We start from the raw sequence: 27,240 nt of genomic DNA on the forward strand, positions 1-27,240 counted from the left end.
ATTAAATGTGTTTGTGGTTGAATTAAAAACTAAAGAAAAATAAACAAAACAAAAGATTAGGACAGAGGAGGGGATGTCAGAAGAGGGGGTAGAATGTAGGGATGGTGGGGGGAGGGGGGGGCAGGCGAGTTCAAAAGAGCCTCTCTTCTCCTGTAGTGAAAGGCAGAACATGCCAATATTTGATTCCTGAGTATATAGACTACATTGTAGGAATTGATTCAGCCTTAAAAACCATCAGTCAACAATCCAAACCCACATTCACAGAAACTCCAATTATCTCAAAAATATGAATATGTGTGCTCAAGAAAAATCTGTGTTATAAGGTAAATTTTAATAAGAATGATTCTTCTGAATAGGCAATGTTCATAGTATCCTGAAGACCATCAGCTTCCTCATAACCCTATACAACTGTCACAGTTAGCATAGAGTCAAATATCCAACATGCTAGCTTGTGCAAAGGTTTTAATGCATGCACTCCCTTATTTATTAAAGAACTCCTCTGCCCAAAAGCTACATTTTTAATGTTTTTTTCTGGATAGTGTGCAATCTAAATTGACTATTTTCAAAATTTCCATTCACACTGAAGATGCCAACACTTTACTTGCTCTTCAGTAAGTAAATGAATCCCCAGTCTCACCAACAAATGTCTCCTATCACTTGCATGAGTTGTCGCTGCAGATGGCCGATCTCCTCCGGCACAGACTAGCCTTTCACTTAGCATTCCTCAAAGAAAACTTGTTTTGTACCATGTAACTTTGCACTCATTTCAGTACTCATTTCGTTTCAGACTTTAAGTTCGGTGAATATAAATGGCAAAAATCAAATTCAGAAACTGAAGAAATTGTGGTTTTAACTTAAAATGGATTTTTATTTCAAAAAGGCATATTTCTGCTGTGAATAGCTTTAATTTCCATTTCCTACCCACTGCATTTATTGATTTCTTTCTACAATAAATATTTATAAGGTGCTTGCCTTTGCATGGTAGCCTTTTAGAATACGATGATATTGTAGTGAGCTCTTCTAAATTTGCTTTAATCAGGGAAAGGAGTCAGTCAGAAATTAAATAAATATTGCTAAGTAAGACATTAATGAATGCAATGAGGGTGATAATACAGGGTGATCTGTTAAAAAGGAAAGAAAAGGTAGATATGCATGAAACAGGATCTTATAGCAGTCAGCTTTCTATTACTGTAACAATATTACCTACAACCAACAATCAGCTTATGAAGGGAAAAGATGTATTTGAATCAGCATTTTGTAGATGCCCCTACATGACTGATTGGTCCTGTACAATCATTAAGAGCCATGTTGGAGAGAGCGAAATAGAAAGAGAAGCATAGGGTCCCAATATTTTCTTCTAAGGCATATCAATAATGATAAAAGATTTTACACTGATTCTCATCTTTAAAAGATTTCAAATAAAGGCAATAGCTAGGTCCCAAACCTTTAACCTTGGGGAACATTTATCCAAATAAAAACTAATCAAATTTTAGTGGTTCAGAGAGATCATAGTGGAAGAAGTGAAGTTTTAAAAACTGCATATTGGAAGCGGTGTTTCAGAATTGCTGTGGAAGACCATTCCAGGCAGACCTTCAGCTTAAATGGCCTGGAAGATTTAGCTCCCAACCCTTATGAGAAAAAAAAGAACTCTGGAAATTGAAAGTGTTCTCTATGCCTGTAGGAGATACTATTACCATCATACTCGTTAGGCTGACTACAAAGGCAGAATTTTGTAACAACAACAAAAATTCCTATTCCCTCATGTCCTGCTGAAGACTCTACAAATAACAGTACAAAAATTTGTCTCAGTCAATGTTTTCCCATAGATTTTTTTTACCACTTTTCTATTCATGAATTATTGTATTTCAGTAATGTTGGAACACAAATAAAAGAATGGCATAATATGCCCTAACTAATAACAGAATATAATTTTCTTGAGCAGTATTGTTTGATGGAACTTGCTGCAATGGTAGAAGCAGCCCATGGTGTTCTTCCACTAGACTCCTTTGTGTGTTGAGCATTTGTGGTGTGCCTAGCAGATGTGAGGGATGGTATTCCCACTGTATGCAGTTTGCTTAAATATAGTAGCCACCTGTGGCTGGTGGCTATCATATAAACAGTACAGAAATTAGAAACTGGGTGGTGAATAATGTGTCAATTTCTTGAAACATTATTTTTTAAAAAGTCTGAAAATATACTTTAAAGAGAGTTTTTAAATAATAAAAGAAAACAGCTATAACAATAATGTTCACTTTGTCCTTTATGAAGATACTAGAATAAAGCATGCACTCAGCAAAGGAAAGAGAGGGAAGAGCTTCTGTTTGTGACATTGTCCGGACACACTACTGTGCTTCCTCAGTCTAGTCTGGCAGATTGAATTCAGACTTACATTCATATATTAACAAGAACGATATTTAGAAACAAAGTTAATTTTACACAAGATTGAATCATGTAATATATGTTCAGCTCACATAGCTATTTCAATATTACCTTGGACCTTCTTTACATTCATTCACTCATTTGTCCTTTTCAGCTTTGGATTTAAACAGTATAATTCACAGTGTGAAAGCTCTACAAAACTATAAGATGACAACACATTTTTCATTGTAATCAGTTCTATGAAAGTCATTTTTAATTGCCAAATAATGGATTTTAAGGTGATTGATTAGTGCTTAAAGTGCTTGCTATTCTTGTATGAGATTGTTAGTTTTGATTTTCTGATCCCATGTAAAAGCCAAACACAGTAGTATATCTGTAATCCCAGTGCCTCATCTTACAGATAAGTAGAGGCAGGAGGATATCTAAAGCTTCATAGGTCAGCTAGCCTGATGTACACAGAAAAGTCATAAATAAATAAATAGGTGAATAAATGAATGAATGAATGAATAAATAAAATAAGAGAGGCCCTATCTCAAACAAAGTAAGAATCAGCAACCAATGTTAGACCAGGAGCCTCCACACTCAATGTGGAATACAAACACACATGCATACACACACACACACACACACACACACACACACACACACACACACACACACACACACACACACGAGACAGAGAGAGAGAGAGAGAGAGAGAGGGGGGGGGGGAGAGGGAGAGGGAGAGGGAGAGGGAGAGGGAGGGAGAGAGGAAGAGAGACTGAGACACACAGAGAGAGAATAGTAATGAGTTTGAACACATGTAAAAGGCTGATAAGCAAGACCATGAATCATTAATTCACTCATGTTATTTATCAACAACCTCATTGATTCAGTTCTCTTCCAAAAGTAATAATATAATTGTAACTTGAAGCTAAACAAACTTGAGTCATAGATATTGAATGGGAAAAGCCATTGTCTGAATACAAAATGGTTTTTGCATTGATTTATTTAATTTTGCATGCAAGGAATACTCACAAAATTAAAGGAAAGTAATTATTTTCATGACTAAAAAGATGGTTCAGCATTGAAGAGTACTGGCTGTTCTTGCAGAGAACCTGGATTTGGTTCCCATCTCTCCACATGTAAGCAGAAACAGTAAGAAAAAGTTTACTATACTTACATTTCTATGTAAATTTCAATTCTTACAAAAAATACAGACAAGTTTTATATTCACAATTAGACCCTAACTTCCAACCATAACCCCAAACATGAAAGTTATAAATGAGCATAGTTAGGTATTTGAAATTATGTACATGATTAAGAAAAGAGAAATTTCCCCACCTATATAAATGTGTTACATGAATAACGCATTTCCTTTCTAGCAACTGGAGAATAATTTGACTTATTCTTTATTATCAGCAATATTTTGATAACTTAGCATCCATTCTAGAGCATGCATGTCTTTCATTATTGACCATTTACAATGTAACCTAACTCAAGTGTTTTTCTTTTTCAGGATTTACTATAGACTTCTTCCCTCCCAAATCTAGAGTTTTCTGTTTCCAAGTTAGATTCAGGCACCTCACTGTGCAGTCTCCTGGATCCTTCTTATCCTACAAGTGTCAAACATCGTTACTGTGCACTTTGCTCTTCCTCCTCTCTTTCCTACCTTGTTTCAATAGCTATTCTGTTGTATCGACCATGTCACCGACCCATGCCCAATCAAGCTACCTGCTTTCTCTTCTACCTCCCATTTATGTGCCATTGCTTCTACAATTGTCCTGGCTTCTCCTCACTTACTTGCGCTGCTCTAGGACACACTACTCTACTGTATCTACTTGATTTGCGCTGCTCTAGGACACACTACTCTACTGTATCTATTTGATTTCCATCTAGCCTCCACGTCATGTGTTCACTTTCATCTTGACAGAATTTGGTTGTTGTTGCTGTTGTTACTCGTCTCTATCTGTGTGATGTATAACGTATGCCAACTTTATTTTCTCTAATACCCTTAGAAGAATGAAACCAACAGAGTGACACAATGCTAATGTGGGAAGGACAAAGCTCAGGAGGCCTTGACCTTAGACGAAGAACTAGAGGCAACTAAGGAATGCTATAGGTGGGAGAAAGAGTTCCCCAGGGAAGGGCATGCCAGTTGGTTATCCAAAACCAAATGGTCAGCCCTAAAGACATATACATATAAGAAATACTATACAAACTGAGCTGATTGTATTTGTGTGTTCATGAGTACATAGATATGTAGGTAGATAGATAGATAGATAGATAGATAGATAGATAGATAGATAGATAGATAGATCAAGATAGAGACAGAGATATGTGGGGCACATACACATATATACATATGTAACAACAATTAGAAAAAGAGAGACCATGAAGTTGAAAGAGATCAAGGGGGTGGGAGATTCATGGATGTTTTTGGAGGAGGGAAAGAGAATGGAAAAATAATATAATTATATTATAATCTCAAAAATTGAAAGATGTATTTTTTTAAAATTACTTATGGAAGTCAAGCTAGTTTCATCCTTTCTCATCATCACTGGTTGCTAAAGGTTCTCTTAATCTATAAATATTCTAGCTCAGTATCTGTTTTATGTACAAATCGTTCTTGTTGGTGTACTTACCTTCTCTGACATTACTTCATTCATTTTTCAGTCTTTAGATTACTAGTTTATCAGAATAATTTTCAAAAACTGCCAAGTGCGGAGGTGTACTTTAAAGGCTGAAATAAGGTGATGGCAGAAGTGTGTGGCAGCGTAGGCCACAGCCGTACTGCTACATAGTGAGTTCCCATAATCACCCCACAATCACCCAAGGCTCCATTGCCCGAGTGGAATGATTAGGAAGTGTAGTTTTTATTTTAATGCTGCAGAAGATTTACCACATTCCCCTACAGCAGGAACAAATAGTGGTTCTAACACATTTTCCTTTTTGAAGCAGTATCACAGGACTTTACATTTTCTAACACTGAGGTCACCTAATTTCCCACAGGCATCTTGGTAGAAACAGTTTTACCATCAAGCTGTTTGTTGAGGACTCACTTGGAGTGTAAGGAAGGGCAATTACCTTTTGAACTATGTTTTGAAGTAAACAAAGCTGAGTGGAACAGTGGGAGCAGAAGGAATGTTCTCAAGAGCATATTAGCATAAAGCAATTAGGCAATGGTAATAAGAGTTAGTCTCTGCTGTTATGGTAACAACTGCCCGTGGCCTCTGAAACAACCTCACTTAGGAATCGTTCAGGGTGTCTTGCATTGCTCTTCTTGGGAATTCTCTGCCCCAGCTGCCCTTATCTCTTGGGAACAAACTTCTAATTCAACATAGTCCTTTAACACATCAGTTGTTGACAAGTAACTTTGTATGTCTTTTACTAAAAATATAAAACCTTTTCCCTGGGCCATTCCTGCTTGTCAGCCTCCCACCATCTTCTCTCCTCCTTTGCCTCTGCACTAGGTAAGTTAAGTGGAGACTTGACCTTTATATCTATTGAATATACTGTTCTCAAAGCACACATTTGCTTTCATTTCTACAACTTCCAGCCTGGGGTGTTTCTTCTTATGTTATCATGAAATCTGCAGAGAAAGAATATGGCTGGTTCATGACTAAGGTGAAAATAAACTCTCTAGTGTGGTCTCACACTTCTGATCTTTCCTATGTCATATGATGAGTCTTTTCACATCCCCACCCCCCAGCATGACAGTGTCTTGGCACTTTGCCCAGGATGAAAGGAGCTAGAAGAAACTAATGGGAATAAGGACAAAACAGCAGCCTACAATATGGGAAAAGATTTTGATCAGCCCCCTAATCTGTCAGAGGGCTGATTTTAAAAATATGTAAAGAACTCAAGAAACCAGATATCAAAAAAGCAAATGATTCAGTTAAAAAATGGGGTAAAGATCTAAACAGGGAATTCTCAACAGAAGAATCTCAAATGGCTGAGAACCATTTAAGGAGATGTGCAACACCCTTAGTCATGCAGGAAATGCAAATCAAAATGACTTTGAGATTCTGTCTTACAGTGTAGAGTGTTTGAGACAGTCTCTTGCTATATAGTCCTGGTTAGCTTTTGACAGTGTCTTTTCCCTTACAGAAACTTTTCAATTTCATGAGGTCCCATTTATTAATTGTCAGTCTCAGTGCCTGTCCTCCATTCTGAGGTTCCATCTTACACCTGTCAGAATGGCTAAGATCAAAAACACACAGGACAGCTCATGTTAGAAAGGATGTGGAACAAAGTGAGCACTCCTCCCTTGCTGGTAGAAGTGAAAACTTGTACAGCCATTTTGGAAGTCAGTGTGGCAGTTTCTCAGAAAATTGAGACTCAGTCTACCAGAAGACCCAACTATACCACTCTTGGGCATATATATACCCAAAGGATGCTCAGTCATGCCATAAGGACACTTGCTCAACTATGTTCATCGCAGCTTTATTTGTGATAGCCAGAACCTGGAAACAACCTAGATGTCCTTCAACCAAGGAATATGTGATGTGAAAGTGTAGAGCTTATCTAAGAAGTATTGGTTGGAGTAGTCTGTGAGGCTGAACCATCTCAACTAGCAGCTTTAAAGTTGTTCTGAATGCAGAATTTTGAGTAAGCTGCAACAGAGGTATTCTGGGAGGCTGGATCACCTGGGCTCCTTGTTTTAATTGGTATCTGATCCTTTTTTGTTTCTAAAAACACACAAACTTTTAAAGGTAACATATATATCTGCATGACTACAAGTATGGAATGTGTAGTGTGTACAAGTCAGCTAAAGATGATTTTTTGTTCTATGTTTGAGAAGGTAAAAGGCATCTGTCAACTTCATAAGTCTATTTAGACTGTATAACCAAACCTTGATCCATGAAATATGAAAGGATGCCATGTAAAAGTCATGAGGACTCTGCAGCCAATAAGATTGATCTTGTCTAATCCAGTCTCAGAATTGTTTCTGTATAGAGGGATCAGTATATACATCACCTGTCCTGTATTTTTTTCCTTTGTGTCTGTAGCCAAGATTTTCAGGAAGTCTCCCCCAATCAAATCTGATCTTTATTAATTTTTAAGAAATCCATAGATTTTTGTTTCCTGTGGAAACAAAGGCATTACCTTTCCCTCAACACAGCATATTTTCTGACTTCCATTCTGAAGTTGACATTCTTAAAATATATAGATTGGTTTAATTTAGCAGTTTCCATAATCCAGTGTTTCTCAGCAGTTATTGTTTTTTGTTAATTAGCACTTAAAAATTAAGTTATCAAAGCAACATACAGAATCCAGACACCCTGTGTATTTCCATCATTATGTGGCTATTCCATGTATATTACTTTACTCTCTTTAAATACTTCATTATTTTTAAACTGTTTATTTTCTATGACTGTCTATATCCATTTTCTTTCTTCATCATCTAAGCACATTTTTAAGCATACTATATTTCTTTAGAGGGTTTTTTTTTTCTGTCTGAACCTGAGTTTTTACACATCCACAGCCTTCTCTGACCATATGAGCCAAACCTTAAACTGCTAAGCAGCAGCTAGTCCCTCCACTGTGTGGATCCACTTAACACATGGCCAGGTGGTTGGCTCCACCTGCTTTGGGGTGGTGAGAGCGGAGCCTTATGCCTGCAGGCACAGACCTGTAGCCTGTCTATCTGCTCAAGCCTCAAACTTAAGTGAGCTCTTCTCCCTAGTCTCCTGCCACCAAGTAGCACACCACCCATTGCTCATAAACCCATTCAAGTGCTCAGTAGCAGGGCCTCTTAAGAGAGCTAGCCTCTGTTTGCCATGAGTGTGGAGCCTACTCAGAACTTTATTTTTTTTTTCAGCTTTTTCAGACCATGTGGATTTTCATTCTGGATGTTAGATGTCAAATATAGTGAATCTTTCTCTGTACCTACAGCCAACTCCCAAATAATGACCCTGAGTATTATTATTAATTATGAAAGCTTGGCCTTAGCTTAGGCTTTTTCTTAAGCAGCTCTTATAACTTAAACTAACACATTTATAATAATCTATGTTCTGCCACATGGCGTTACCTCTCTTCCACTTTGCACCTCCTGTTTCCTCTCTGTGTCTGGCTGGCAACTCCACCTTTCCTCTTCCCAGAGTTCTCTCTCTTTCTCTGCCCAGAAATCCTGCTGATTCTCTTCCTGCCTAGCTATTGGCCATTCAGCTCTTTTTTAAACCAATCAGAAGGCACCTTAGTAAAGACACATCATCACAGTGTAAACAAATATTCTGCAATAGGGCACGGGGTGGGGAGTACTAAAAGAGTCTACTGGAAGGAGGGGGGCATTTCAGGATCAAGTAAAAATCTGTCCTAAAGAAATCTCCCAGGAATCTACAAGGATGACCCCAGCTAGGACTACTAGCAATAGTGGATATATAACCTTAACTGGCCATCTCCTGTGACCAGATTATTGCCTAGCCCAACTGTCATCAGAGAGGCTTCATCCAGCAACTGCTATAGACCCATAGCAAAACATTAGGCAGAGTTGAGGGAATCCTGCACAAGAAGGGGAGAAAGGATTGTGAGAACCAGGGGTATGAAGGACACAACAGGAAAACTCACAGAATCAACTAAGCTGTGCTCATGGGTGCTTGAGAAGATTGAGCCAGCAGCCATGGAGCCTGCGTGGTACAGAAATAGTCACTCTGCACATATGTGGCAGATGTGTAGCTTAGTTTTCTTGTGATACTCCTAGCAGTGGGAGCAGGAGTTAACTCTGACTCTTTTGCCTACATTTGGGACCCTGTTCCTCATGCTGTGTTGCCTTGCCCAGCCTTAATACAAGGGGAGATTCTTAGTCTTACTGCAACTTGATATGCCATATTTTGTTCATATCCATGGGAGGCCTGCCCTTTTCTGAATAGAAATGGAGGAGGAGTGGAGGGGGAGGTAGGAGAAGGGACTGGAGGAAAGGGAGAGAAAACTGTGGCCAGGATGTAAAATTAATAATTAGTTGATTTATTTATAGAAAGCTCTACATTGAACCCATTGTCTTGCATGCCTTGAAAAAAATAGGTCTATACTAAACAGTTTTTATGACAAATGAAAATTTTTTTCTTCAGGTGAAAAATAAAAGAATGGTAAATCTCCTCTTATGACAACTGTTTGTGAGTCATTATATTTAATAAGAAGTAGCCCCCATTTTTATACAGGCAAGTGTAGTACATTTTGGCATCAACTTTGGCCTTTCAAGTTGAATATACATTTTATTTACTTTTTTATATGTAAATTCCTTTTTATATCTAGATTCTTTTGTATATCTGGAATTAATAATACAATGAACTCAAGGAGATGTTTTATGTTTTCAGTACCTAATTTCAGATATCTGAATTGGAATTTGACCACCCTGCCAATATTCCTGATATTCAAGTTCCAGAAGAGGAAAATAATATTAAATTGTAATGTTGCTGCATTGTGCAGTTGTGTGTGGAGTTTGATATCACCCCCAAATGAAATGTGTTGGATGGTGCATCTTTTTTGTAAATCTAAATTTCTCATACCTATTATGGTGCGCATATTAAAGAAGCATAAATTCCAGGAGAATCATGGGAATACGTAGCAGGAGCTATTAGTGAAAACAGTCAGCAGTCATTATTGCCTACTTCCTCCTAAGGTCATTCTATTCTGGGGAGGAATAACGCAACACTTCTTTACTGGTCATTAATTATATGTGCAAATCAGATAAAACTAGTATTCATGTTATTGTATGTACACATTAAATCATGCATTGATGTTTATTAATTTTTTAATTTTTAAAAATGCATATTTGATATGTCATGATTTATTAAATACTAAGATAGTGGTCCACACCAAACACATCATTTAACCTTTCAGTGTCCAGAATTTTTCAATATAAACTAAACTAAAACCAAAAGATTTTTAGAAACATGTTCAAACTGCACAAGTTACTACATGAGGTTAGCACAGTAGTAAGCAAAATATTCTGAAATGTTAGCTTCTTAAAACACCTATACACATTTCATTTATTTAAGAATTTACCCTTCTAAATTCAAATGTTAACTATAAGACATGACTTCTTAAAACTACTTGGGGAAAATTTCAGAATTGTTAATTTAAATATGTTTTGGGAAGCATCTCACTAATATGTTATTTTCTTCTGCTACTACAGTGGGTCTATGTTTTGATTCTTTTTCAATAATGTAGACACTATGTAAAATGTTTACCCAGTGTAGATGGAACACTGCATCTTTCTTCCTGGAATTTCCTCTGGTTGATCTCTCATTGATGAGCTGAGAAATCCTTAATAGCAAAATCATGCACACATTCATGGCTGTCTTAGTAGGAAGCCTGTTCTAGTGCTTTAAACATTAGGCTGTCCCCTAATGTTTATGTACCAAAAACACAGCTTATGTCAGCTACCGGAACAAGATAGCACCAACTTCCCAGAAGGGCATTGCTTTTTCAAGGCACAAGTAATTATACTTCCTTTACAATTTTCTTTTTCTTCTCCAAGCTATCATCTTAATTTTTCTTTCCCAGTACTGAAGAGTAATATATCTAACTAGCTATGCATAGATTTCTTCTCTTTCTTTAAACACTACAATGCCCTGTAGACTTCTCTACAGGCAGTAACCTAAAAACTACAGTTTAATATGAAATCTAGTGCTCTTACTTGTATGGTATCACCATGTTTGATTTTATGTTTCTAGCATGTGTTTATTATGATCCAATGGGACATGTATAATTAAAATATAAGGTATCAAATATATTTGTCTTAGACAAAAGCACGAGCAAAAATATATACACATATTTGTCTCTTCTTTTATGAATAAAGATGTTTGCAGTGGCATTATTTATACCATTCGATTTCAACATCAAGTTAATGGGAGTTTATAAACTTCTATTTACTCATTAGAATGATTATGTATCCATTATAAGCATTTACAAATATTGTGTCTTTTCATGACCTGTGTATTGATTATGTTTTCCCAGAGTTTTTAATGAAAAAGTATTTTTAAGAAATGTTTATGGCCGGGCGGTGGTGGTGCACGCCTTTAATCCCAGCACTTGGGAGGCAGAGGCAGGTGGATCTCTGTGAGTTCGAGGCCAGCCTGGTCTACAAAGTGAGATCCAGGAAAGGCGCAAAGCTACACAGAGAAACCCTGTCTCAAAAACCAAAAAAAAAAAAAAAAAAAAAAAAGAAATGTTTATGAAAATTTCCCAAAAATACAAAGAAAACAGACACCTAAGAGTCTGCATTTCCCTAATTAGTACCTATCCATTATCTTTATATTCATTTGATATGTAATTGCAAACATAAACAATGTCTACTATACATATATGTGTGTGTGTGTGTACACATATATGTACATATAATTGTGTGTAACTGTATTAATACACATGAAGACTTTTTCTTATCATCCTTCACATGATAACATACTTTCATATCACAGATGACATCTAATAACAGATTCTAAAAATTGAATTTTTTCCATAACTTTGTATTGCAGCATATTGCATTATAGTTCTCCTTTGCAGAAGCTCTATCTTGATTTGGGATAAATTGCTAGAGAAGAGACTTATGGGTAAAAGAAACAATGCATAAGTAATGCTATTATATGTAATGGTGTTGATTTTCACAGATGTTGTGTCATGTTGTATTCTAACCAGGGATATGTGAAAGACATTATTTTTTCAAAGCATAGCATTAAAGTTTATCTGCTAAGAGGGATGATATCACAGGATAGTTTCTGCTTCTGCCTCACTGGTTATAAGTCAGGTTGCATCTCTTTTCCTAAGTTCTCAAACCTCTTCTTGCCTTTCTTTCTTTCTTTCTTTCTTTCTTTCTTTCTTTCTTTCTTTCTTTCTTTCTTTTCTTTCTTTCTTTCTTTCTTTCTTTCATGCTTGCTTGCTTGCTTGCTTGCTTGCTTTTCTTGTCAAAGAAATCTTTGCTTCATTAACCCATATGATCTGTATGCAAATATTTTCTCCTCGTTTGTCATAGACTTTATCTTAATGGTGATTTGGTAAAGGAAAAATATGGAGAAGTTTGTCTGTTAAGTATACATTGGCCTCTTACAGTATGTTAGGTTGCTGTGTAAGTTTTCCTGACATAGATAAATAAATATCTGTTCATCCCAAATCAAGTACCAACAACAGGTTAAAACACAAGAACAAGAACAACAAAATTATTTGAGCTAATTCTAGTTTGGCGAATCAGTGAGTTTACTATGGGTAGTTCCAAGAGCAGAGGTAACTCAAGAAAGGTGTATCACCCAAGTGTTCCTGACATCTTACAAAAGCTACTTCCCTGGGGCTCCCTCACCCTTTGCAGGCAGCTGCACTGAAGAGTTTCCTCCTTCCCAGAAAGTGTTTGTGATTGTGTAACCTTGGGAGAGAGCTCACAACTTCTTCAGTCTGAAAAGCCTCCCTTTTCTTTTCATGACAGAAAGTTTTGATTTGGAGGAAATAATTTAAACCATAACTATGAGTGTTGGCATGTCCCCTTGGCTCAGGTATCCCTATGTATTTAGTAAACTACTCACGCAGAGATTTAGATACTGGTTGGTAATTAACTCAAGGACTAGAGTCTTGACCAAGATGACAAGCTTATTAAGAAGAAAGACAAGAATAGGGTGTTAATTCAGAGCCAGAAATGATGTTACTGTTTTCTTCTAAATAATTGATGCGCAGAGAAAACAACCCATAGCTAATAGCTAAACATGAACAAATTCCAATGGGACAGATGTTATATCATCATATTGTATGGCATCAAATAATTCCCAGTGGACTGTGTCAACACTGGAGTCAATCCTAGGAAGCACAGGGAGGTGGTGCACCCTGTTTTTACCCAGATGTTTGGCAAACACTCTACCAAGTGATTCACAGATGTGTGAGTTGGGAGAAAGGCAGAGAATTAAAACCAAAGTAAGCTTGTGGTATGCACTTGTCTGTATAGTAAATATATTTGATATCAAGTGAAACAATTTTTATTATACATATGGGTATTTGAAATGTAATAAAATTTAAAATAAAGTAAAATGTTCTTGAATTGAAAATAATTTTTAAATTATACCTGTGTTTTCTAGTATCAAAAGACTTTGAATAATCTTTTTTATCCAAATCTTCAATTAGAAATTATTCAGTATCACCAGATGTATCATTTTTCATAGATTTTTGTTACATTTTGCTTTTTCTGTCCAATAGTAAGGATTTTTATGAAAATACATTATGTTCAGTCTAATTAATAACTCATTAACTTTATAAACAACCATGGCAAGCCAAATCCTGTTATTCACTAGACTAAGAATAGATATGAGACCAGTTTTAAATCTGAGGCAAGTAAAGCACTTCGAAAAATCAAGTAGAAGAGAAAATTACCATAAGTGAAATCTTCTGTTCTGATTAATTTCAAGATAAATTTGCTTATGTAGAGTTACCATTACTTACCAATATTAGACACATTGGATGATCAGTCATTACACTGACAGCAGCTATAACATGGACATTCAAAGAGATATGACCCTTCTATTCAAATTTAGGCATCTGGAGCATGGAGATCCTGTGTGTGTATAAAAATGCAACTGTGCATATAAAATGCACATGACATAGCTGTGATCAATACCCACCTTCCACCACCAGACAACATGTCTGTCATTCTGATTGTCTGTCTAGAAAGTCCTAAGATAATGACAAATGAAAAACCTAGAGCTCTGTGACAGCATATTTATTCACACACTATGGTTTAGAGATAGAGGGATTTCCTAGCTAGTTTTCTGTGAAGTATTAGCTCTCCCTCAGGTTGTGTTGATGAAAGAAAATAATAATCCTAGATCAGCTTTAAAACTGTCCAGTGCACAGTTGTCTCTGCACTGCTGACAGGCTTCCAGAAATGCTGAACATTGCTCTTGCTTGCTTTTGTAGGACCAGTGGTTTTGGCGAGTGAGAAACAACAGGGTGATGGATGGATACCCCATGCAAATTACTTACTTCTGGCGGGGCTTACCTCCCAGTATTGATGCAGTTTATGAAAACAGTGATGGAAATTTTGTCTTTTTTAAAGGTAAGTATGTTTTCTCAGACTGGTTCTGTTGTATATTGATCAGCTTGTTCAGAGCCCTGTAGTAAAGGAAAGTGAATAAATAAAGGTTATTAAGATTTTATAGTGGATTTCATGAATACAATGTATATAGAACAAAAATATAAGTGAAATTAAGTATAATGTTTAATTGTGTAATTTTTACTTTCATTTGCAGTATGCTTATGTGCAAGTCAAAACCAGATGGCAACCCTCTCTCTAGGAATTTTAGATTTAGATTATATACAGCACAAAATAAACCTAAGGAGTAAGGTAGGACCAGTACATGCCTGCAACTTCAGCCACTTAGGAGACTGAGGTTGAAGCAGGAAAATGGCTGGAACCCAGCAGTTTGAGAGTAGTATATCCTGAGGATCATAACAAGACCTTGTCAAATGAAGGAAGGAAGGGAAGGAAGTGGAAAGAAAGATGAAAAGGAGGGAAGGAGAGAGGGTAAGGAAATAAAATAAATAGCTATTCCTCATCTGTTCATTTATTTCTGTAGTATTTGGAGTTGCTTACTGCTTTTTGTGGTGAAGTGTGTTTTATAACTCGGAGTATATAATATTTGAAGTTTTACTGGTTTATGTAAAGAACTTCTGTCAAACTAAGAAATTAACCATAAGGATGAGAGAAGGTTGTGACTAGAAAATTCACCCAATGATCAGTATTCTGATATTGACTTAATTATTATTTATCTCAGTGGTGAATGTTTATCTCACAAATACTGCCAAGTACCTAGCATGCAAAAGTAGATTACCTTGCAAAGGGAGCTAGTCCTCTATCCTTAATACTTGAGAATGGATAACTTTAAGTGAGGGTCAGGGGCACAGAGATAAGACAGGCTGCTGGAGAATTGAGGGATTTGTTAGGGCCCACATGAACTGAAGCTGAGCCTTGGACTGTGGAAGAGTCATAACTGGTATGTGATTCATGGGTCTATGAAGGCTGGAAGTAAGCTAAAAACAGGATACAGTTTGAGAGGGAAAAAACGAGATTCTTAAGGAAAAAAATATAATTATTTTCAGGGTTGAAATAGACTTTGATGTAATGATGAGTGTAGTAAAAACAGTTAGGTGGCAATATGTGTGTCTTAAGCTATATTAGGTGAGTGCACACTTGATTTCTTTTCCTTTGAGGATCATCTCTTGATTAAAATAGAAACAGTGCTACATAAGTTATACATTACATGAAAGTGGAGGTCTGCTGTTATGTTTTTCTTTATAAACTCCTATTAAATTCATGAACTGGGTGATATTCCTTGCCCCAGCTTACTTATCAGGGATTATGAGCCATACTATTCCCTACCTTGTGATTATTGTGACTACTAAATTATTACCACATATGAAGTACTTGGCACATGTATGCTGTCAGTGAATGCCAGTTATTGCTGCTGCCACTGCTGCTATGATTATTAATACTACTGCATTCCTGCTATTTTATAGCTGGTGTAACTGAAATATGCAGGTATTATACTACTGTAAACAAAGTATGCACATCACTGTTATCAGGCAAATTGGGGTTCCTAGTTGGATTCTAAGTCTTGTTAATACAATAACTTAGAAAGAGACTAAGAAGGAAGCTTAAGCATAACTCTATTAGACACTGAGAGAAAAGCAAAGCAGTGGAGGTCAATGAGAAGCCACATGTCAGAAAAACAGCTACAGGGTAGAATGAGAGGTAGTTTTAGACAAAAAGAGTAAGGAAGCCCCGAGTGTCTGGGAAAGCCTGTTCAAGCTTTGGCCAGAATCAAAAAGAAAAGGAGAAACTTCATAAAGGAAAAGTTATATTTTTCTGAGTAACTCAGAAAAGCAGAGACACCACAGTTCTGTCTGTGAAATCTCTCTCTACCAATGACTGCATGGGAAGGAGTTCCTGAAAGAATAAGTACATTATCTCACTAACTGAATAATTATTCCTCCATCTCCTAGCGTGACTTAGATGAATCATCCCTCCTGAAAGGTGGTATCTCGGCCAGGTGATTGACAGGTCCACTAGATTAACTCTTAGGAAAGCAGACAATATTATACAGTGCTCTAATCTTTGGAACTGAGCAGAATGTCATGTCTCCACTCAGACCAGAAGTAGGTCCCATTCTTAATGTGCCTCAGCGTGTCCCTGGTAGCTCTAATTTGTCATTTGGCATGTTTAAAGCCTAAGGAATTGAAAAGTTAATATTTGTTTTTGAGTGTTATCAGGGAAATAGGAGGTGAAGCTGAAAGTCTCCATGGCTTTGAAGATGATCCAAACAGTACCTGAAAGTTGTGAAGGTTGGAGGCAGAGTCCCTAGAGGGAGATTTTCCTCTTCTGCACTCTTCCTTGTCCTTATCTTTACCAAACAAGTAATTATTCTCAGGAACAAAGTATAGCTTGTGATAATGATCAAGTTCAAAACAATTAAAACATTGAGTTTGGAAAGGTGACCCTAGATAGCCTTAGGCTGTTCTGACAATGCCCTTTGTCTACACTGCCTAAGGGGAAGCTAAAGTCTTAGTGGTGTGAGAAGCCATCACTCCCTTAGGATTGTTTCACTTTTATTCACTTTTTTGTGGAAGGGTTCACCCCTTTCCTTTCACCTTTAGTATAAATGTATGCCCTCAGAATACCCTTGCAACCACCATATTTTTTTTTAACTTTTTATCAATTCTTTGTGGATGTCACATCACGCATCTGGATCCCATTCAGCTCCCTGTCCCTTTGAAACCACCCTCTGCCCTTGCAATTTCCACCCCCCTGCCAAAAAAAGGTAAATAGAATAAAATTTAAAAGGAAAACAAACAAATCAAACCAAACAAATAATAAAACAAAATCTCAATGAGGAAGCTGTAATGTGACACAGTGGTATTTAAATATACCTTCTGGGCAACACATTTGCACCACTTGCAAAGAATTTTAAATTACCTAAAAACCTAAAACTTTCAAATGTAAATTTCATGAGGCTGGATCTTGTTTATATTTTATCATCCCTGTATTTTCAGCTCATAAAACAGTACTGGTTGCATGGTCACTACTTAATGAACATTTTAATAAAATAATGCCTCTAAGTGCTAATTAAATGTCAGTACAAATTTTAAAAAGGGTGGCAATCACTGAAGCTGACAGTACCTTCTGCTTCCAGCCACATATTCATACTCAAGAAGTTAGCCAATAATTGCCTGGTGTGTGCCTTGGGGAGCGGGAGTTAACTGCTTAAGAATAATCACTGCACTATTCATGCCTAACAAATATTTAAGGTAAGACATGAAGCAGTAGATCATTACAATGAAATTGGTCTGGAATAAAGTCCAAGAATAGTTACAGCTACAAAAATATGGAACATAAAATATAGCAAATCATAATATCTACATCCTACTTAATCATATTTTTGAAGCCTGTATCGAGTGTTTTAAGGGACAAGGATTGCAAATAAAAAGCATCCATATTGCAAAGAAAACTTTATTCACATACCAGTTTGTGCCTATGTAAATATAAGATGGAGTCAACCAAAAGTTTTTCAAATTGGCGAGTGAATATAGTAACATGACAAGATTGTAGAAATATCAATTTTTTAATATATCTTGAACAATTATGAAGAGACTGGGACTCTGTAAATTTGTAATATTTGTAAATTAACAGACTAGCCTATTTTACTTTAATGGGATTTGGGATGAAGGCAAAACATCCTCAAAAAGAGGAAGGGAATTAGGCAAAAAACTCAGTAGCCTGCAACCCAACTCTCATGGTGTGATGTGAAGAAGGCCAGACAACTGCTCTTCATATAATCTGTTTCATGGCTAAAAGGAACAGCAAACTAAATGAGAAGCAAGCCCTTCTAAATGTTTTCTGAAGGTAAACATTTCCTTTACTATACTGGACAGTAAATAAACATCTTTACTAGGAGAGGAATTACTGCACTATGATCGAAGAAGATCTAGTATGCAAATCTCTTTGCTAATGTGTTTCACAGTAAAGGCAGTCAGTGCTTCAGTTAAAAAAAATCTGTGGGAATTGTTTTCTACTACATGTTAGTAAAGAAAAAAATTTAAAGATCATATCATTTAAAAAGCTAAATATTTCTGGGTCCAACTACAAAGCAATATGTAGCACTTATACACTACGAAACTCCACTAAACAAAAGTAAAGAAATTTTAGGTAAAGTATGTTTTATTGATGAGTGAGACAATCAATACTGTTGCAATGTGAAATCCAATTATATTTGTCTATAGTTTCATTGCTGTTCCACTCAAAACTTTTGCAGGCTTCATTGTAGTATATGTAGTAGTAATTGAGCTAACTCTAATCCATACACAAAAGACTCATTATACAAAGAGTCTCTGAGATTATTACATCAATTTGAGTCTTATTTTACGACTACTGTTGAAGACAGCAAGTCATTGGCATGAGGAAAAAAATTAGACAGCAGTAAAGAGAACAGCTAGCTCAGAAATAGACCCAAATATACATCTAAAGATAATCTTTTTCTTCAGAGATTTCTTTGAAAGGTACAGAAAAATTTTCAGTAGAGGAAAACAATGGGCCTTCCAACAAACACTGCCTAAACTATTGGCCAGCTATGCACAAAACAAATAAGCTCTAATATGTACCTTAGACCATATATAAAAATGAGTTCACAATGGCCTCATCCCCGTTCTTAAAGCAGTTGACTATCTGAATGTTCTAGACAAATATTGGAGACATTTGTGACTTTAGTTAGAAATTAGACAGAATGACTAAATCATTATCCACAAAAATTTTCATTTTTTTCTTCCAAAGATACTTTAAAGTAGGAAAGAGAACAACATTTCTTGTGTGTCCCCAGAATATACAAAGAATTTTTTAAAACAATTTTATAAAGCTCAATAAAAACTAGTAGAATGTGGACAAAAGTTTCTCCAAGATTAATATACAGATGAGAGTAAGGGAAGGAATGCAGGCAAGCTTGTAGGAATCCAGGGGGGTAAACTGATCGTTCTTTTAGTTATCTGATATTTTGACAAGTGCAGCTATATGTATTTATTATATATATGAAAATTTTGCAAATTATATGCTTTAAATACATATTATTTACTTGTTATTTATTATGTTGTGATATTTATACCAAACAAAGCTATTATGTAAGGGAAAAAAAACTATCAGTTTACGTATTCTACAGATTCACATATGCTGGGCCATAGGTATTAGAATTAATTCCTTTATTATTCTAGAGCATGTAAAATGTAAGCCCCAACTTAATACACTTCTCATTATAGTTCACTACTGGATAAGGAGGTATAATGCCAATCAAATAGGGGTGCCTCACTGCAGAGTTTCCTCTTTCCTGGCAGCCTTCTGTGTTGGCTTACGTCCTAGCATTAAGACTCTTTTTAAAATGAGAGCTAAGTGTTAATATAGTTAATAAGCTATACTGAAAATGTACAATATTAATTTAATGTTATATATTACTATCTTGAAGTGATTTTTAATGTGTTTTCTAATAAGCATCTGCACTGGTAAATTGTTTATAGAGAAGTAACTCATTCACCAAAGCTATATTGAAAATGTATAATCTTAATTTAATGTTATATATTTCTATCTTGAAATGATTTTAATGTGTTTTCTAATAAGCATCTGCACTGGTAAATTAAGAGTTAATAGAGAAGTAACTCATTTACCAAAGCTATATTGAAAATGTATAATCTTAATTTAATGTTATATATTTCTATCCTGAAATGATTTTAATGTGTTTTCTCAAAAGCATCTGCACTGATAATCGTTATGGAATATGTCAGCAACCACACTTTTGTACAGTCTCACCATGTTATATTTAATTGTTACTACTTTTCTATTTTTACTAAGTTCCCTAGTTTAGTTTTGCTTGTTTTTAATGTTTTTCTATTAAATTATATGTTCCTCATATGAACCCTTAAGATTTTTTGAAATGAAGGAAAACAGAAGTTGACAGACATTTTTAATGATATTTAAAATCCATTAAATGTATTAGATATACAGTTCTTTCTTTTATAAAAAAAAAAAAAAAAAAAAAACAAAAAACGAAGTCATTTCAGAGGGTAGGGAGACAGCTCAGTGGTGGAGTTCTTGCTTCTTGCAGAGAACCAGAGGTTAGTTCCTAGTGCTGATATCGGGTAGCTCACAATCACCTCATCTGTATGCAGATAACTCCCACCATACCTACATTCATGTTCACAGAACAACACACATTCGTACATAACTAAAAATTTTAAAAAATAAGTAAAAGGAAGTCATTACATAATGTATCACTTAACTTGCAGAGATGCTCCACAGCACAACTATGTAGAAGTGAGTATGAGCTGATTGTGAGGGTGGATGTAAAACAGACTGTTCTCAAAAGGCCTTTGTTGTATGTGCAATGATTGGGTTACATTTATGCTAATGGGATCTAGATTAACTTCTTCCCCTTATTCCTCTACCTTACATTTGGCAGCCAATATGGAGTGCTTCTCCTTTATTGGGTTCCTAAGGTGGCTTCTTTAGTCTGAAATAAGAAATGGAATGTGCCATCAAGTGTGTAGTACATTTGCCTGTTAGAAGGAAAAACACAATCATGGCAGATGTTTACATTCAATTACAAGGCAGGTTGAGTGAATGGTTATGAGATTATAATATTAAAAATAATCTGTGTAGAAGATAGAATTGGTAAAATATCCCTCAAGAAGAAATTAAATTTTAAAATAAAGAACAAGCCACTGTCAAAGCATTTTAAAATTTGTCTGAAATTTCTATTATTGCTATCACTTTATAACTTTAGGCTATACTTCTTATCACATTTGACAGTTTCATTTCCAGAGGCAAACAAACAAACAAACAAGCAAAGATCAGCTCCAGAATAGAAACAAGAATATTTATTTGAAGACAGAAAGAGGCTCATAATATTTGAGAAGAAAAGTATTAAAAAGATGTGTAGCAAATGAGAAGAATTTGAATCTTCTAAAAATGGAACACACCAGAAAATGACCAAAACTTGGTTATTTCGGATTAGTTTCTGTTCCTTGCATTTTTACTTCACTTCAAATGAGCCAGCACTTTTATATGCTGCTCACAAATCATTGTTCTTGGGAATTTTAGAAGTGCTAATGAAGTTCATTTGAGATCAAAGTAACTTATTTCTTACACAATACAATGAATAGAAGAAATCTACTGTGAGTAACTGCTTGCAAACACCATTTATTTGCCTATGAGAGATAATGAAAAAAGAGTTACACTAGATTTTCAGGAATCCTGCTACATGCAAAAATAGATGTCAAGCAAATGAATATCATTAATTATAAATATTGATTGAAGTCTAGTTTTTTATTTTGTAACAAAATTTTCATTTAAATTGAAGACTATAATAAAAATGCATATCAGCAACTTTCTGACCTTAATCTAAAATATAACACATGCCATATTAATGTTTTAAATCTCCTTGTTTTATTGGCCTTGCCCAGGAACACTTACTTCTACAATACAGTTTTATTGTTGATAACTGAAACTTTCCAATGACATTATATATTTAACCTTATGAATATTCAAATTTTTTAAATTTTTTATTATTATTTTCATTTATAATTCAAACTGCAGTCTTCTAACATCAATATTGCCTGCATGTATAAAGTTTTCCTCACTTTCAAAAACTTTCATTGCATCCTTTTATTTACATTTCCTAGGAGCAACACTGGGTTAGGAGGTCAGAAGGAATGTCAGAAAAGATATTAAACTTCTCAAAGGACTCATCTCATAGGAAATGTTCTCCTGAAGGAAGATCTGAGCTTCACACTCCAGTGACTAACACATTGGCCTAGAATTCAAAATCCTCTGCTTGTGTGATAATATTGTAGAATCTACAAAAATATGTCCTTCAAAGAAGTTTTATGACTTTCAGAATTTAGGTGTTTATTCAGCTTCTGACATATAGATAAGAGAAATTAAACCATATCCTAAATAATAAGCAATAACATAGATATGTTAATTTACTATTGAATATATATGTATATATATAGAGAGAGAGAAAGAAAGATCTATAAATATATAGATTAAGTGGTAAGCAAATTGGGTGACATTTTTATGCATTCAAAATCTGATTATTTACAAAACTCTGAATGAGAAATGCCAGTTTCTGTTATACAAGTTAGGAAAGAAGTCTTCCACATAGTGACTTACCCATGATCTCACAGGTTGTATTTGTCATCCTCCACATTTACTTAACTTCAAACCTGCTAAATGCTCCACTAATCAAGCCTACAACAACCTAACCAAAAAAAAAAAGAAAAGAAAAGAAAAAGAAAGAAAAAAATTCTTCCTGACATTATTTTCAACCTCTTTAAGTTTTCTCAATGAATATACAGATATTGAATAGCAATTCACTTAATAAATAATATTTACTGAGTGCTACACAAATGTGTATTGTCTTGTTTGTTTTATTTTTTAATTTTTGGAAACAGTCTTTCACTAAGTAACCTCAGCTGTCCTAGAACTCACTAGATAGATGAGGCTGACCTCAAACTCACAGAAATCTTCCTGTCTCTGCCTCCTGAGTGCTACTACTAAAGGCACATATGAGCATGTCTGGCTCTAAGATTTTTGTGTTATCAAAATCAGACACTCCTCAATTCGTGTTCTTATCTCTCTGCAAGAGACTACATCCCCCTGCTTTCTTTTTAATGGATCCTATGATTCATTTTTTATTTGTTTCTTTTAGATTTGGTCTTGTTTTTAAATATGTTGTCAAGTAAAATAGAATTACATTACTACCCCTTCCCTTTCCTCCCAACAGCTCCTCATAGCTACCGACCCTCAAACCTGCCGCATGCCCCCAGTACTCTCAAGTTAATAATTATCATTGCTTGGGTATATGCCCAAGAGTGGTATAGCTGGATCTTGGGGGAGATTGATTCCCAATTGTCTAAGAAAGCACCATATTGATTTCCAAAGTGATTGTACAAGCTTGCATTCCCACCAGCAGTGGAGGAGAGTTCCCCTAGCTCCACATCCTCTCCAGCATAAGGTGTCTTCAGTGTTTTTGATCTTAGCCATTCTGACAGGCGTAAGGTGGTATCTCAGAGTTGTTTTGATTTGCATTTCCCTGATGATTAGGGATGTTGAGCAATTCCTTAAATGTCTTTCAGGCATTTGAGTTTCCTCTGTTGAGAATTCTCTGTTTAGTTCTATAGCCCATTTCTTACTTGGACTGTTGGGCATTTTGATGTATAATTTTTTGAGTTCCTTATATATTCTGGATATCAGTCCTCTGTCAGATGTGGGGTTGGTGAAGACCCCGGGTGGAGCTCTGGGAGTCCAATTAGTGAGAAAGAGGAGGGTTCATATGAGCAAGAATTGTTGAGACCAAGGTTGGATAAAGCACAGGGACAAATAGCCAAATGAATGGAAACACATGAACTATGAACCAATGGCTGAGGGGCCCCCAACTGCATCAGGCCCTCTGAATGGGTGAGACAGTTGATTGGTTTAATCTGTTTGGAAGGCATCCAGGCAGTGGGACTGGGTCCTGTGCTCATTGCATGGGTTGGCTGTTTGAAACCTGGGGCCTATGCAAGGTTGCTTGGCTCAGCCTGGGAGGAGGGGACTGGACCTACCTGGACTGAGTCTACCAGGTTGATCTCAGCCTGCGGGGGAGACTTTGCCCTGGAGGAGGTGGGAGTGGGGGATGGGCTGGGGGGAAGTTGAAGGGGGCGGGAGGGGGGAGAACAAGGGAATCCGTGGCTGATATGTAGAACTGAACTGTATTGCAAAATAAAAATAAAAATATATAATTATCATTGCATGCATGTATGTAGTCCATAATCATCACAGGGGTTAGAAACTTGTGCGTTGCTTCCACAGCAAATCTGCACCTTCTGTTCCAGTGACTATCACAGGCTGCTAATTAGCGGATGGCAACTGGATGGGCGCGATGATTCCCATGAAATGCCCCGAGGCTTGCAATCTATAAGGCCTTCTCTCCCATTATTTCTGGTTATCCTTTTTATTTACCATACTGCTCTGCCTTTATACTGTCTTGTTGATATTCTCATCTGCATTCCTCCAATACAGTGTCAGTAAGATCAGTTTTTCCACTTCTACCAGAACTTTCCAGTGTCATTTCAAATCGGCAAAAACTTCATTCTGCATCACAGGCCATAGTGTTTTAAAAAGTCAGGCACCCTAATGATAACATAAGCAAAGAGCTACTCTTATATATAAAAGAAAGTGGGTTTAATAGAAATCACTCAATACAAACTAAAGAATAGCCCAAGTCACTTAAGTTCTGTCATGTGAAAATCCTAACTCATTAAGATGCAGAAGGAACTATGTTGTATATCCTTAATACACACACAGAAAGTTTAAGTACTGGCCACATTATCAATTGATATTTCCTTGAATTCTAGACCATAATACCCATAAGGCAAAGTCATGGTTCCGCAGAACGTTTTTGATGTATAACTCCTGGGATTCTGTCCTGTAACCTAACAGCAAATGCTGTTAAGGTTTTTGTTTTATTTTATTCTTTCTAAGGACATTTATGTGCATTTAAAAAGTCTTGTTTATTCTTTCTCAACATGAAAAATGGGAGTGATTATTCTCTATATAATGTGTTGTTCATTCAAAGTTCATTCCCTTTTGTATAGATGGAAAATATTGGACCAATAGAAAAGCACTTCCATCATACAGTTTTTAAGAAACATTGCTCATTGACCTGTCTTCCCCAGCCTCAAAAGCCCACAGTGTGGGGACCCAAATTTTAATCCTCAAAATCCATGTAAAAGCAGAGACCTGTACTCTAAATTCTCCAACATAGAGACGGAAAAAAAGATCAGGAAAACCCTAGAATCTCACAGCCTAGCTGAGCATACACAAAGACAAACAAGAGAATTTCTCAAACAAAGTGAAAGATGGGACCAATACCTGAGCTTGTCTATTGACCTGCCCACAAGAGCCATGACATGTGGACTCCACAATCACATACCTGAACAAGCATGAATACAGACATGCATACACATTATGTACATACAAATATATGTGTCACATGTAATCACAAAATAGAAGACAAGATTTTAGGAGACTAACAAAAATTTTAAATGAAATCATCGACTCTGTTTTCTCATAAGTTATTCTCTCTTGAGACATATAACCAACATGTAAAGAAAACATCTGTGAATACTTCATTCTGTGTGTTTATCCACTGTGAATATGGGAAAAGTATGAAGAAATTGTCCTGAAAGTAATAAAGTTCAAAATTGCCAAGGTACATATTATAAAGTATAGAATGTTCCTATTGGAAAGCTACAGTAGAGCTGAGTTGAACAAAGACTTACTCTCAGTAGGTGACATGGAGGGCATTGCATCCACATGTCCTTTCCTAATTAGGAATAAGATGAAATGAAAGGATACAGGAGGTGCTGAGCATAGGTCAGTAGGATGGGCCTTTTAGAAGTTTTCCTCTATTGTTTTAATATGTTCTGTTAGAATGGTGAAAGACACGGGAACTAAAGTAGACTTGTGCTGTGAAGTAGTTCTTTGGATTTTTACCTTGTTACTCTGTCAAAGATTTGATCTGGACATTGGGCAAGGCTTTTACTTTCAAATTTCCAGATTTAAAAGAACATGAAGGAAATGTGTATTATATGATGGCATTTCCAAACACAGTATTAAATATAATACATACATAGGTTTTTATTTTTCAACACAGTAGTGAGCCGTGGCTATTTGTTCATACATTCTATTTGTTATAAAATTCATCTTCCAGCTTTGCTAGCAAGATTCAAAGCTAATAGCAACCATAGCATTAGGCTATCATTTGTTTTTGTTAGCTCTTCAATCCTGTATTCGATTATTCATTTAATCTTCAGTATGGTTCTTTGCAATGTTAGCCATTTTTAAAGCATTTTAAAAATAGTTTCAGGTGTTGTATATGAGGCGCTGAGGGAAACTAGTGCATTACTGTTCTGTTTCTTTTAGCTTCTCACACTTAGAGTGGCTGACAGCTTGCAAACCACTAAGTAACTTGATAATGATAAATCCTAGAAACTCTGGCAATATATCAGAACCATGCTATGTAGGAAGGGTACTCCCACAAAAATAACCCAAAGTAAATACTAAAGGGATTAGCTCACTTTTTCTGAATGGGGAATATATTGAGTGAAGATGAGGTAAGCAAATGATATTGAAAGGGGCCTTGCAATTCCACATATATGCATTAGAATTTTACCTTGTGAGCGATTAAAAATAAAGAACCACTTAAAAAATTTAAAGACACAAAAGTAGGGTACAAACTTTAGAAGAAGTTTTCTAATTTCCTTGAGACAAATGAACAGAAGGAAGACACCCTAGAGGCAAGCTGGTAAGGAAAGAGATTTGAAGTAGAACAAGCTACAATGTTGTCATCAAGTCAGTAAGCAACCTGGCTAGAAGACAGCATTGTACGTTGGCTAAAAGCTGGGACTCTGATTCAAAGATTTGGAGGCTCATATTGCATGTCATACTTTATATAGAATGTGGATGCACAGAGTTCATAAAGAGCTGCCTCATTCAGTTAAAACCACAGAGGTTTCCTAGTGAGATCTGAGCTTCCTTTACTCAGCAGGGCTGCATTAGAGGATTGCTTGACCATGTGCATGGTTACTAGGTGATTGGAAGGGTCTGCACTTGGCTGAGCTAGAGGGAGGTCTTTGCTCCACCTCTTGGCATTCCTATAAACAGGCCTTTAGAAGAGACAGAAAAGGCCAGTGGATAAGCATCCAGACCCTCCCGAGGCTATCCTGTGTTTCTGTTTCTCTCCCCTTTCTACCTCAATTCATTATCCCTCTCTCCTCAAGAGTTCCCTGTCATAAAAATGTGGGAGCTGGTCTCCTACATAAAAGAAA

General features: G+C 36.0%; 1 protein-coding gene across 1 annotated transcript in view; it reads left to right on the top strand.

Annotated features, from left to right (window-relative positions):
- The window catches only part of Mmp16 (matrix metallopeptidase 16), a 137,315-nt gene that overhangs the window by 91,160 nt on the left and 18,915 nt on the right, over positions 1-27,240 (top strand). The window contains exon 8 of the mRNA XM_059255607.1: positions 14,251-14,389. Within this exon, the coding sequence (XP_059111590.1) occupies positions 14,251-14,389 (139 nt within the window). The remainder of the gene's footprint in view (positions 1-14,250; positions 14,390-27,240) is intronic.

Source organism: Peromyscus eremicus, chromosome 2 (assembly GCF_949786415.1).
Source record: "Peromyscus eremicus chromosome 2, PerEre_H2_v1, whole genome shotgun sequence".
NCBI lineage: Eukaryota > Metazoa > Chordata > Mammalia > Rodentia > Cricetidae > Peromyscus > Peromyscus eremicus.